General features: G+C 36.5%; 1 protein-coding gene across 4 annotated transcripts in view; it reads left to right on the top strand.

Annotated features, from left to right (window-relative positions):
* Window positions 1-14,033, top strand: part of slc38a3a (solute carrier family 38 member 3a) — a 37,718-nt gene extending 23,685 nt beyond the window's left edge. For all 4 annotated transcript variants that reach the window (XM_043252474.1, XM_043252472.1, XM_043252473.1 and 1 more), the window contains 9 exons: window positions 3,080-3,162; window positions 3,269-3,327; window positions 5,384-5,548; window positions 6,881-6,960; window positions 8,258-8,358; window positions 9,772-9,896; window positions 10,046-10,190; window positions 10,641-10,744; window positions 11,647-14,033. In XM_043252474.1, the coding sequence (XP_043108409.1) occupies window positions 3,080-3,162; window positions 3,269-3,327; window positions 5,384-5,548; window positions 6,881-6,960; window positions 8,258-8,358; window positions 9,772-9,896; window positions 10,046-10,190; window positions 10,641-10,744; window positions 11,647-11,751 (967 nt within the window). In that variant the 3' untranslated portion in view covers window positions 11,752-14,033. The remainder of the gene's footprint in view (window positions 1-3,079; window positions 3,163-3,268; window positions 3,328-5,383; window positions 5,549-6,880; window positions 6,961-8,257; window positions 8,359-9,771; window positions 9,897-10,045; window positions 10,191-10,640; window positions 10,745-11,646) is intronic.
* Window positions 14,034-14,948: the final 915 nt, after the last annotated feature.

Raw genomic sequence — 14,948 nt, 5'->3', positions numbered from 1 at the left:
GAACGTTTATTTCAATGAATCTCAACAAAGAGTAATAATCTTCCTTTGGAGAGAAAGAGAGGCAGAAAGCAGTGTGTGGGCATGTCTACAAAAAAAAAGGCCAAAGGGGAAGTCTTTTGATTAGTCTAGCCTGTAAAAGCATATCTTTCGATGGTATTTCTTTTTCTTTTTGTCAAATGCCGGCCTTTCATTGTGTGCACGACGGTGTTAATGCTAGCCACTACATCGGTTTTGACCCCTGCTAATGATTACTGCCAATTTGTGCGTGTGTGAGCGGTGCAGTTTCTCTCAGATCAATAGGTCCCTGAGGATTTCTGAATCACACAGTAAAATTCTCTGGCGCTGTTGTGCGAAAGTGTGTGTGTGTGTGTGTGTGTGTGTGTGTGTGTGTTAGAAAAGAACTATGATAGATGGACTAGATTTGATGAGAACAGGTTCGCATGCACGTGAAGGTCAGATCTCCCCCTGACTATAACACTTGGTTTGCCCAGTCAAGGATATGTGTGTGTGTGTGTGTGTGTGTGACGGTCCGTGACGCAAGCCGACTGCAGATGCGATAACTGGAGCTCAGCCTGACAGAAGGCCTGTGCACACACTCTGGAGGACACCTCAAAAACTCCACGGAAACGACCTTTGGCTGCCTCATTTGAATTCCTCACCTCTCCGGGCGAGCGAGGAGGATCACGAAGCAGTAAACAGTGACTATTCATTTCAGTTTTAGCAGGCAGTGCCCATGAATCTACACGTGTGTCAACACCAGTAGAAAAGTTTTATTCAAAAAAGGACACAAATAAAAACAAGGAAGAAAGATAAACAGGTTGTTCGGTAAATTTTGGCAAAACAAAATTCGATTCAAAATTTTGGGGTCGGTAAAATGTTTTTGAATGAAGTTTCTTATGCTCATCAAGGCTTTATTTATTCGTTCGAGTAAAAGCTGTTATTCTCAAATTCTGTTGTAATTTAAAATAAATGTTTTCTATTTCAGTATATTTTAAAATGCAATTTATTGCAGTGATTTAAAGTTGAAATTTCATCAGTCATTACTCCATTTTTTGGTGTCACACGATCCTTCAGAAATCATTTTAATTTGCTGACCATGATACATTTCCTGTTATTATCAATGTTGAAAAAATCGTACAGTCATACATTTTTCCGGAAAATTCAAAAGATCAGCATTTATTTAAAAACAGTATTTTGTAAAACCTTAAACGTCTTTACTACATTTTTACTGAATAAAAGTATAAAAAAAAGTGTAGAAAATTGCTGACCCCAAACTCATGATGGCTACGATAAACTGTAAAAGGAAATAAAAATGTAAAGAAACGACAATAAGGCAATTTCATTTTTGTGTATTGTGAGACTAGACAGGTTTACAAAACTTTAAAAGACTCATAAAACCAATAATATACTACTTTTATTGCTTATAGTCTAGATATTTTTGTTAGCAATTTTAAATTTGGTCCTGATATGCAGTTGACAGCAATATTCGTCCTTCTTTCCTGTCTTGCTCTTCGACTGTGTTTTAAGTCACTTTGGTAAGAGAGTTGTTTAAGAGCGTGTAAATGTGCCCATTCATTCTGCACCCAGACATGTCCTCATCCAGACTAGACATGGAGGGGTGGGTGCAGAGCTGCCCAGAGGAAGTAACTCAGGCAAGTGTTGGCATGCCTTTGAATGGCTGACTCACGCTCCTGCCCATGTGAAACTCCTGTGGCAGATAATGAACATCGCACACATACGGACCCCTCACCAACCAGTGCCAGAGTCAAGCACCAGGGCTGCTGATCTCGTACCTGGTACCGTTCGCCTCACCAACATCACAACATCTCCACTCCATAAAATCCACACTCCACTAAACATGTCTGGCTTGATGGAGTCGCTCCATTGTCTCATATCAAGCCGAATTTCCGTGCAGGGTACAGGCCGTCCCTAGTAAGTCTCTCCGTCTTTGTCTTTCAGGGCTTCTTTGAGAGATGCCATGTTTCTGCTCTTAATGGGGGGCAGAATAACAAGATTAGCAGCTTTAGGAACGAGTTAGAGAGGGAGAGGATTTCCTCTAAATTGGCCTGTGATTGAACACAAAGGGTTTGGGTCTAAATAGCCGCTCAGTCACACATCGTGAAACATTTAAAGGGCACTGATCATTCCCTGTCCTGGTGTTGCTCAGTAATCGTAAACCATTTGAGCTACATGCATGCAGCCATTTTAGTATTCGGAAAATGTATGCATTGGTAATATTTAATAGGAGAACTGCTGCTCCATATGTAAGTGCTCAAGGGAAATTATAAATGGGTCAATATTTGTTAAAGCAGTGAGCCACTCGAAGCTACACAGTGGTTTTATTACAGTTAATGGGTGTCGTTTTACTCGAAATGCAGGGTAAAATCACCGTAACACAGCACTGATTGAATTTTTTAAACTGCAGCAACAGCGATATGATAAAAAAAAAGTTCAGTGAATAAACAAATCAGTATTAATCATCACAATAAACAATTCTTCCATAAAATAATATTGTAAAACCACGCATAGTTTGAATTTAAGAATGTAAGAATAATTAATTTTTGTATATTACCTATTTTTTTTTCTCTTAGTTTTTCTGCCTTTATTTTAGTTTTGGATATAGTATTTTTACTTTTTAAGTAATTTTTAGTTTGTTGCAAAGGAAGGAAACATTACTCATTTAAATGTATTATTTATTTTTCATGTAATATTTCATTTTTATTTTACTTAGCAAAGATCTTTTTTAATAGTTTTAGCACAGGTGAGGATAATATCTTACCATAATTTTTATGTGAGGGAAACTTTCAAATTGAAAAAAATAATAATAATAATAAAAATAAATATAATATATATATAATAATAATATATATATATATATATATATATATATATATATATATATATATATATATATATATATATATATATATATATAAATAACAATCCTCATCATCTCCCTTACTATTTTAGGCACAATTATTTTACCAAGAGTTATGGATAAGAGGATTGTGGAAGAAGTGTGGATTAACCCATTTGTAATTCTGTTTTTTGTGTTTGTGTTCTGTGATTTGTTTGGCAGGGAATGGTATTTAAATGGCAATTACCTGGTGGTTATTGTATCATGCACTGTCATCTTGCCACTGGCTTTAATGAAGCAGCTCGGTAAGTCGTCTCAAACTGATTTTTATATTAAACTGAACACACCCCTTGTTCTTCTCACAAAGGTGATGTAGGTTATTGTGATTGTCATCATAACTTGTCTTTTCAGGGTACCTGGGCTACACCAGCGGTTTCTCTCTCAGCTGTATGGTCTTCTTCCTTATTTCGGTATGTTTGTTTCTCCTGTTAAAGGAATAGTTCACCCTAAAAATTTAAATTGTTATAATTTGTACAACCTCATTTCCTCCCTCTGTGACATGCGTGCCTTTATATAAAAGTAGAATTATTTTTTTTTAGATATTTTAAATTATATACATTTTTTTTATACAGATATTCTATTGTATATTTATTTCAATTAAATTTTATTTTTTTTATTGTCATTTTTTGTTTTAGTTTGTTACAATTTTCATGAAATATTTAGATTTTATTAAGCTTAATTTCGATTAAAACAATAACAATTTGAACAGTTTTATCAGCAATGCCTTTTATGAATGCATTCATTCCATTTGTCCGAACAAATTCGTTCAGTATTGCCACTGGTAGACCAAAAATGTACAAAACAATTGAACTCAATATTTTCTTGTTTATTTAGATGCTGTATGCTAATCTGAACAAAATCACTCATGATTGTGCGATGTTGATGAAATGCACTTTGTTTTGTGTTCACACAGATTCAAAACAAAATAAGCGAGTAAATAATGATAGAATTGACATTTTTTTGGTTGAACTGTGCCTACAAATGTTTCATTCAATTGCCATGTGCTGCTTAGTATTCTAATCACGAAGCAGTCCTCTGCTATTTTGATATTTCTCTCCGAATAATACGCTGAGAGCGTGAAAATTAATATTTTATCTCGATACAGTTGCAATTAGCAGTTTATAAATCTTATAGTAAGCTGGGGGGTTTTAGGATGTGCTCGTGTTTTTCCACCAGCAGGATCGGTGTGTGATGTTGTGTGAGTGTGTCTTGTATTTTTAGAGTGGGGTTTTGTTTGGTGCACCTCACTGACCTAGTTTTGAAGGGGAGCTTTAATCTTTGCACACGGCTCTCGCTCTCTCTGTCCTCACGCTGGTGTGTGAGCGTGGCATTGGCTGTGTCACATCTTTGCGCTGGATTTATGAAACCGTCTAGTCTTTACACCGTAGTCCAGTCTGAATACGTTAACAGTGCTTCTCTTCATCGTCCCTGCTGTGATTGGAACGAGCACCAAATGAAAAAAAAAACTACGGCAGCAGAGCCACCTCAGCTCTCTCTCTCTCTCTCTCATCCTGCTGGTCATGTGACATTGACGAGTGACATTATAAAGCAGTGACGTGTATCTTTCAGGATTAAAGGAGTCATATCATGCTAAACCACCTGAAAAAACTGTGGAAACTAAGCAGTAAACATGAGTCATCCTTGGATTTCTGAGATCAGAAGACTAAATAAATCAGCAAATTGCTACCTACATTTTATAGCAATGCATATTTTAAGTCTTAAAGCTTCAAAGTATAAAATAATGGTCAGAAAATCTGCTTTTTCTTTTTAATTGAACACTTTAATAAAGCTTTAGTCAAAATATTTCTTGAGAAGTTTTGATGTTATCATATTTCATAAATTTATGGCTCGTTAAATAAGATATTGGAGACATAAAATGCATATGAATATCATTGGTCACTCTATATCTTCCAATAACATGTTTTAGTAAGATGATATTTTTTATTATCAAAGCTCAATTTTGTTTTATTGTGTTGCACAACATATAATGCAATGTAATACAATAATTATTAAGAAATGAACAGATAAACGTTTCTTAAAAGCCTGACGTATCATATTTGATATTCTCAATTTAACTCGATTGAAAAAAAAATAATGTATGGATAATCAAATAAACCCAAGTTGCTTCAAGCCAGTCAGTGTTTATCTTGAAACTTTACAATATAAAGATATTCTTACATTTAAACATTTGGACATGTATTATAACCGAAATTGAATGTTTTTAGAAATGTACTAAAAGGCCTTGCTAAAACAAAGTCGCACGTCAGGAGGCATATAGTATATTACGCACAATAAGTTTTGGTGTTGATAGTCAAATTTGTGAGGAATTTGCATGATCAAATAATATATAACAGGCTGGAAAACATGTCTTGTTTGTTTATAATGTGGGACAGGAAGCAAGCTCGAAGAAAAACGTTGACCCGATGCAGGACTTATTCATTATTTAATCTCTCATCTCCCTTCCAGGTGATCTATAAGAAGTTCCAGGTGAAATGTCCTTTTGAAGACTTTGCCCATAACAGGACAGTGTTGGGCTTCAACACAAGTGTGGCAGCTGACCCCGGAGGAGTGGAGATGACCCCCGAGGGTGACCCTGCCTGCACCCCCCGCCTCTTCAACCTCAACTCACAGGTATATCACCGTGTAACTGGAGTCATGCTGGGACATTCGTATGAGGCGTGCGGTATAAGACTTTAAGCCAAATCAAATGACAAACACTAGTTCCCAATAAGCTTTTGCATGACTCTGTATATTTGGGCTTAATCCAAACAGGCATTTAGATATCAGTTCTCAAACTATGAAAATCTGGATTTTCAGCTTACGTGATATATTCACGTTTATAAAGTACAGGTAGCTGGGAACCTTAATAGACTGTGATTTTAAATATTATCGCCAGGTGGTTATCTAAATTGGAAAAATATGATCCATGAGCCAAAAGATGGCCATTCTCCGTACTTCTCTATTGCTCTGAAAGGAAACAAAATCATAAACATCTCCTTAAAGTGACAGGTCACCCTCATGTCATTCCAAACCCATACAGCTTTCTTCTGTGTTTGTAATGTCTAGTTTTAAACTACTATGTCTCAAGAAATTTAAGAGAAACATCTGAGACATTGACGCTTACTGTAAAGGAAACATTTACAGTTCAGTAGTTTGGGGCCAGTAAGATTTTTTTGTAAAATAAATTATTGCTTTTATTCCGCTAGGATGCAATCAACAAAAAAAGGAAAAAAAAAGTCACCGAAAAAAGAGATGCTTCTAATCATCGACTAATCAGCGTATTAAAATGATTTCTATTAAAATGATGATGTGACACTGAAAATGCTGAAAATTCGGCTTTGCATTTTACATTTTATTAAATATAATAAAAACAAAAAGGGTTATTTTAAATTGTAATAACATTTGACGTTATTATTGTTTTACTGCATTTTAATAAAATAAATTCCGGAGAAAAAAAAAATCTTGCTGATCCCAAACTTGAACAATGCTGTAATTGAGAATTTCATTAAGTCTCTTGAGCTATAAAAGAGCCAAACAATGGATCTTTTGTTTGCGTAGTCTCAAGTCAGTGCAAGATTTTCAAGATGGGTTGCCCAAACACATTCATATTTATCGCATTCTATTGCATTATTCCATTATTATTCACGTCTTTAGCATAATTACATCCTCTGCGCATACACAAGTGTCAACTCACACGCATCTTTCCCCGCATATGCTCTTCAGTGTCAGAGAGATGAGTGTGAAAGTCTGTAGTCAGCTCAGTCCGTCTCTGTGTGCACAGGACTGGCATTTTAAATGAGCCCAGGCCTGAGCTCCGTCCAAGTCTGACTTAATCACAGCCACAATTAGCTCTCTGTAATGTGCTACAGTGTTTAATGGGCTTTAAAGTGTGGGGTTTGGGGTTTATGGTTGCCGCTGTTGTATCCATGGTGACGTGACGCGGTCTGGTCTGTGTGTTTTTAGACGGCCTACACGGTTCCCATCCTGGCGTTCGCATTCGTGTGCCACCCCGAGGTGCTGCCAATTTACACCGAGCTGCGCAAGTAGGTGGCAAGTTCTTTCGCAGGTCTACAATCACACATGAGTCACGTTGTGCAATATGGATGCTATTACACTGTGTGCGGCCACCCATCTGCTCCGCTGTCCAGAGAGCTGTGGTTTAACCATACAGGAAGCAGCATATTTACAGGCATTACTGCTTCGGTACAAGTGAAGAGCCCAACCGACCCGTGGCGTGCTCTTTTAATAATTTGCTTTTAAAATAGCAAATCTGGATTACAGTGAGGCGCTTACCATGAAAGTTAACGCTTTAAAAATACGGCTACAGAACTTAAGCAATACGCTTAGCTTGGTTTTAGCGTGAAAACAATTCTAACCTTTTCTGTCTGAAGATGAACTGTTGTCCAAATGTTTGGGGTCAGTGAGATTTCTTTGTTAAATAAATGAATGCTTTTAGCAAGGATGAATGAAATTGATCAAAAGACTTTTTTGCAAAAATATTGAGCAGCGCAATGTTTTCAGCATTAATCATAATTAATCAGTTTCTTCTGCAGAAACTCAGCATATTAGAATGATTTTTAAAGGATCGTGTGATAGTATTGGAGTGATGATGCATCAAAAGTATGAATTAAGTTTTAAAATATTAAAACCATAAACCTATTTTAAATTGTAATAATATTTTAATCAAATAGATTCAGCTTGTGAGCATAGGATACTTTCAACAATTTTAAAAGCCTTATAGACTGTAGTATTTTTCTTATTTTGTGCACCCTACTCTTTCAAAGTCAAGTCAAGTGGCTGTTTATTGTCATTTCATCTACATATAGCTGTGCAGCACATAGTTTCTCTAGGACCTGGTGCTTCGTAGACTCACATCACAAAACAAGACAAAAACTCACATAATGAGCTAAGACACATAAAGTGCAAAGTGCGCAGACTAGTGCAAACAGCAAGGGAGTAAAGTGCAAAACCCAGTGAGCAAACTAGTGCAAACGGTGCCAAAGGACACGAAACACAAGACAACAATAAATAATAAATATGAAGTGCAAAATATGCATATGGAAAAAAGGTCCATTTCAGGTGTGACTGTTTAGGAGGAGAAAATGTATTAGTTTTATTTGTTTTTCACTTTTTTTTTATTTGAGTTTTTATACAAGAAGAAACAAGCAACAAGTTGAAATAATTTGGCCTTTTAAATGCCAAAAATGCCAATTTGTGCTTTGACTATTATTGACAGAGATTATTAGGTAGTGTTTTGACTGTATAAACTTTAATAACGGCCTATTTTGATTTGACTTGTCTGTTACTTTTCTTAAGTCACATTGTTTATACTGATTTCAGCCCTACAAAGACAAAGATGCAGCACGTCTCCAACATCTCCATCGCAGTCATGTACATCATGTACCTCTTGGCCGCTCTCTTCGGGTATCTGACCTTCATTGGTGAGACCTACTAGCATCCCTCACTTTAATATATTTGTATTCTTACAACATACAGTGACATTAGTCTCAACAAAAATAGAACACGAGCAGGACGTGAGACGTTAGTCAGATTTTAGTCACATTTATAATACTGACAATAAGGTGTGGTCACACTTTAACAGACAAAATTGATTTTTTTTATGAAACAGCAGTAAATGTGCACGGGAGATTATATGTCTTGATTTAGCTTGCTGAAGCTTAAACTACATATAAAAAAGTGTTTGTACAGGATGTGTAACTGTACTTAAGGATGCAAAAAATCACACATAGGAAGGAAACCAGATAGAGCATCTTCAAATGCATGCTGTTTACAAATCTTCAAAGGTTTTTAATGTTTCATTTCGAATGGCTCTTGACTACATAGTCGAGTCTGATTTTGGACAAGCTCGGATGGATGATGCAGAATGAACCTAAATCTAGGGCAAGGCAGAAATGCCGTATCTTACAGAGCTAGAAGCAGCAGGGAACGGCAGTGGCCACTGTCGCTGAAGGTCATTTGGTCGTCCTTTTTTACACATCGGGAGGAGACAGCAGTGTGACTCAGCTGAGATGGAGTGAGTGGAGGAGGTTTTGTTGAGGAGAAAGAGGAGGTGAGACCTGTCAGGGTGAATGTGCCGAGTGGTCACTCAAGTCGAGATGTCAGAGGTCAGCCGAGATCAGTGTGACTGCAGCGGGAAAGAGGCAGAAAAGAGTGTTTTTTCCCCCTTCGTTTTAGAAACACGATTTAATTATTCACCCTCGCGTTTCGGAGCTTTTGAAGCATAGGAGCAGATTGAGACCTGCTCAGCTGTCAGCATGTGTTTGCTGATGTCACAGATCTAATCATCCGTTTCAACAAATCAGTGTAGGATTCAAGGTCACGCTGAAGTAGTACTAGCACTCCATCTAGTGGCCTTTGTGCAGGGAATAAGAGCGATCCAGTGCAGTGCTTCTCAGACTGCGCTCAAGGAAAAATCAGTTGCTCAGTTTATTCTTTTGAATACATTAAAGATGACATATTTAGGGTTTTATTTTTTTATTAATGGTACATATACCAAGGCTACATATTTGACAAAACTCTGTAAAACAATAATATCGTAAAATATATATTACGATATACAATGTATTTTAATATTTAATGTATTTAATATTTTATAAAAACTTTGACAAATTATACTATGGGTCATCATTTATTTGTGATCAAATCTTTCTTCATAGCTAGTCTATTTATTTTCAATAAATTTGTTGTTAGTTGCTCCCCAATTTTATTATAATTTTTTTTTTTGCCACTTTGAAAAAGTTTGAGAACTACTGAATCATTTGAATGATTTAAAATGTATTATTGATGATTGCATGTCAAACAGAAATTGAGCTGAATGTCACATGTGCGTGTAGATAAGGTGGAAGCCGAGCTGTTGCACACCTACAGTCGAATCGACCCGTACGACACACTCATCCTGTGCGTCCGCCTGGCTGTGCTGACTGCCGTCACGCTCACTGTGCCCATCGTCCTGTTTCCCGTGAGTTTTACTCATTTTAAACCTCTGCGACCGTAAATAAACTACATCTTACCAGGTTACAGCTGGTTTTAGAGGAGTCGGGATCGGGTGACGGGGCGGGTGTTTCAGTATGCGGTTTCAAAGCTTCGCCTTCTGATGTCTTTTCTCAGGTGAGGAGAGCGATTCAGCAGCTGTTCTTCCCGAACAAAACCTTCTGGTGGCCACGTCACATTGCTATAGCCGTCACCCTCCTCACTCTCATCAACTTACTGGTCATCTTCGCCCCGAACATCCTGGGCATCTTCGGGGTCATCGGTGGGTTCTGCGCTCATTCTCTTCTTTCTTTTGGAGTTCGATCGGTCTGAACGGAGCGCGAGAGAAGTGTACAGTGTCCTCGCACTTCACCTCGCGCTGTAATGCTGTACGAACAGCTCCAGCCGAGCATAAACCCGTTGCCAACAACATTATTCATCGTTTTCCTAATGGTTATATAATTATCAGCAAAGTCCTTTTATTACGTTGTGGTTTCTCCCGGTCTCACGCTTTACTCGACAACGCTAATTATAAGTTTTACCTACCTCAGAGGAGAATGAACACTATTGTTCTGCAAGTGCCTGACCGCCATGAGAAATCTCTCAGTGGCTTATTTAACTTAAATAGCTTCAGCTCAAGATTTTCTGACACAGTTAAGAGGTAAGCCTGAGGCACGATGCTGGTGAAGTACGAAGGTTTAGGTTTACAGTACATGTGTTTATTGTTCCGTAGGTGCCACGTCTGCGCCGTGCCTCATCTTTATATTTCCAGCCGTGTTTTACATCCGCATTGTTCCCAAGGAAGAGGAGCCCTTGCGCTCAGCGCCGAAAATCCTCGTAAGTACTCGGACGCGCTGTATTCGATTCCTTCCCATTCATCCCCAGTGGGATCTAGTTTCTTACCTCTCGTAGGAATGCAGATGCTTTGAAAACTTTCACACTGTTAGATCGAGATCTTCTGAAAACTAATCGCGCTAAGAGCTTCAGAAATCCCTTGGGTAAATCTTTGGTGTGACCCAAAACTATTGTAAACTAGTAAACTAATTCCCCTTAAGTTATAGCAAATTGCAGGAATCTCGGGCGAAACCTGAACATATTGTTATAGTGAATGCGAATCGCGTGAAACTTTCAAAGCATTACCGGGATTTAATTAATCATTAAATGGAAATAAAATAAATGATTAAAAGCAAATAAAATAAATGATTAAATGTAAATAAAATAAATGATTAAATGTAAATAAAAATGAAATAAATTAACAAATAAATTCTCCCTCCCTTGTCATTATTGTAATGTATTTTTATTATAGTGGCATTAAAATAAATTTTTGTTTTTAATAAATATTTATTTTTTAAAAACTTTCATTCATATGAAAATATCACAATGCAAAAAATATATAAATCTTAATATTTTGAAATTGATGTTTGCCCATTTTATTAAATGTCATCTTAATAATGTGCACCCAGTCATATATTTTAATGCATATTTTGTTATATTTCATGTGCTCAAATGTGCTTAATTGTACAAAATATGTTTAAATGTGCTTAGTTTTAAAGTCATGCACATGAGAATGTCAAAAAAAATCCTTAACGTTCTGAATATTGGCCTTAATTTGTTTGCAAATATTATTTTATTTAATTCTGACAGAGATATTTCTTGACTAAATGCACTAGATTTTCATTTCATTAATCGTTTTGGCAACACTGTTAGTAATTTGACCCCTCTCTTGCCTTCTTTTACAGGCTGCTTGCTTCGCCTTATTAGGAGTCCTATTTATGATAATGAGCTTGAGCTTTATCATCATTGATTGGACATCAGGGACCAGCAAAGGAAGCAGTGGTCATTAGGCCTCACCCTCTCTAATGGTTTATGCTTTTTAATATTACTTTCGGGTCAGTAGTTGGGGAGGATGCATAATCTCTCAGTGATCAGTGACAAGAATAGTACCAGATTCCTAGCTTTAGTTGCATTCAGTGCATTATTTAGCCATGTGACCTGCATATGCTGTAAATGGGGTCTTGCCCCATCTCAGGCCGGCATTAAATCCATTTAAAGGCCACCCGCTCCCAAAAAGGAGCAGTTGGCACATGGAAATAGGGAGAAGATAACCAGAACAAAAAATAAATCAATCAAAGCCCACGATAGTTCGATTGTGCCATAGTCTCAGCACATGCAGTACGCAGGGTTTACAAACTAAAGGGATTTTGCATTCTAACCAAACAGACTCATCCGCTGGCCCAACCTCCCATCTATCCCTTCATATTATGACCTTTGACCTCTGCCCTTCGGCCACATTCGCGAGAGATTAGAATCACAGTAAGTGCTCAGTTCTTACGGGGAGGATTGGTGGTTATTAAAGCGTTTATTTCCTCATATCTCATATTAGATATAGCAATACTCTGTGCAATAGCTGTGAGGTATCTGACACTGAAGGCTGTTGAGAGGTGACGCGAAACCTCGTCCAGAATCCAGGTTTGATTTGGCTGCGGTCTATTACACAATATCAAATTTATGCAAACTGTACGTATAGATGTACCTGTCACATTTTTATATGGATTTATAACGTTTATCCTTTCTACAGTATTTAGAGATAAATATATTAGTATATATATATATATATATATATATATATATATATATATATATATATAAGCATAAATATATATGATATAAGAGCATTCCGGTGTTCTCAAGGTTATGTATCACATCCCTTTACAATATTTGTGACTAAAATGCCATCTTTAAAAGATAAAAAGACGTCTTTGTTTAGGAACACTACTGGTTGCATTGGGAAAGCACAGACTGGAAAGCACAGTTAATCATAGGGTCAGTTTGCAACGATCCCATGAGGCTGATTTTGAAACACTCTCTGGATTTATATGCAGAGAAAACCAAAAACACAGATTCACAGGGTCTTCTCTTTAACCGGAGAAACAAATGCGGCGCACTGATGCACGTAAATGTTTTAGCTACAGGGCAAAATGGCATACACGCGGTAACACTGCCTGGTGGAAGATGATCAGTTTTGCTTCTAGATAAGCTTAAAAAAAGAGGCTGTTAACCCAAGTAGATGAATATTGAATATTGAAACTGTAGCACTTTCAGTTGAAGCACAACTTCCGCTCAATCTCTTGACCCAGTTACGACTCGCGACATAATCATAGATTAATATATTTTGTAGACAGATATATGAATAAAAGCCTACGTACTACTAACTGTAAACTGAAGAAAAAAAAAGTAATGTGTGGATGTCTAACATGGTACATGAATATTTTAAACTTTGTAATTGAAACTTGTCATCCTAAAAAAAAAACAACTATAAATCAAGCACTTACTGGCCCATAATGATCTTAGTGGTAACACTGTGGTGTTTTAGCGTGTGTGTGTGTGTGTGTGTGTGTGTGTGAATGTGTGTGTTCTCTCCTCTTCTCACTTATGGAGAAAGAATACTTCAGTCAGTGAATGTACTGTAATGGACTATAAGATGTCTAAATGAGATGTGCATTTAAATTGTGGTACTTTTTTATTCTTTTTTGTCTGTTTGATTAATGTTTAATGGATAGACAAGCCACACGTATAACTAAATCATCATATCTATGAACCAGTATTAAAGTAATTACATATCTCAATATCATTTTTCAGTGTGATACATGTCCCTGGTGCTGCATCGAGGGCCTGATGGACAGTAGAAAGGCACTGTAATATATTCCAAATTACAATCTGTACTTCTTGGCGTTTTTTTTTTAAATGCCTTGCTTATCATGGCCGGAGGCTTCATTTCCCTCTTTGTGGTTTTTTGGATATATATTTACGTAGAGAATTGAGAAATGAATGATTAAATATGTCTGTATGAAGTGTAACTAAAGTGTATCATTGAAATAACCCATTGTTCACTTTTTTTTGGTAAAGAAGCGTTTAGTTCTGGTGAAGGTGAGATGTTATTTGTAGTGGTGTAATGCCTCACACACCGATGTGGTTTCTCAAGCACAAGTGTCCCATGGTTTTAGCAGTCTGTGTTAATGTCTGTTCACATGCCTGAGAACTAAATGTGCCAGATGTGAAAGAATTGCCAGTATCTGTCCTTCAATATACCAGTGGCTCTAAATAATAATGATTCTTGATTGCTCAATGTTTGAACTTGACTTTGAAAGTAGAAGCGTGATTCTCAAGTTGCATTTCACCCCAAAATCAGATAAATATATATGTATATATATATATATATATATATATATATATATATATATATATATATATATATATATATATATATATATATATAATATATATAAATGATTATATATATGCATTACATGCAAAAAAAGATGTTTTATCATTTATCATTTCTATTTCAAGTGAATGCTGTTTTATTTGAACTTTAACAAAATGAACACAAAATATTGGAATTATTTCAGAAAATTTTGCTTTACATTAAAATTGTATTTTAAAATAGAAAGCAGTTTGTGATAGTAAAGACTTCTTTGAAAAATATTTTTAAGAAAAGAAAATGTGTACATATTTATTCAATTATATGACAGATGTACATATTTATTTAATTATATATATATATATATATATATATATATATATATATATATAAACAGGCTAAAAATATAATTTCTGTCATTTTGGGGTTTTTGGGGTGACATTTCGTGAGATTCACTGACTTGATAGTGGTTTGATTATTTTTGAGGAGAAACGACTCCCGTCTGATGTATCCGCTGCATAAAAATTAACGATTTTAAGATGAAGGTAGTTCACGTTAACCAGTAAGATCTTATTAACTTCCCACCAGTAGGAATCTTTAGCATCGGTGATGAATCACGGATAAATGTTCCCTTCGTAAAAGCACAGTCTGATCGCTGCGACGCACCAGAAACCGCCCCGAGCGACAAGATCCCCCATGATGCTGTGCTTCCATCCCCAGGCTTTCACACGCGCAGCTTCCTAAGCTCTCGAGCTGATGTCTGGGCCGACAGCAGCGCTTTTCAAGCACCTGCAGATCACACCGTTACACGATCTCCAGATCTGCGAGCTATCACACAGT

Source organism: Puntigrus tetrazona, chromosome 11 (genome assembly GCF_018831695.1).
Source record: "Puntigrus tetrazona isolate hp1 chromosome 11, ASM1883169v1, whole genome shotgun sequence".
NCBI lineage: Eukaryota > Metazoa > Chordata > Actinopteri > Cypriniformes > Cyprinidae > Puntigrus > Puntigrus tetrazona.
The sequence above is the reverse complement of the archived record's forward strand: the minus strand, read 5'-3'. Positions and strand labels throughout refer to the sequence as shown.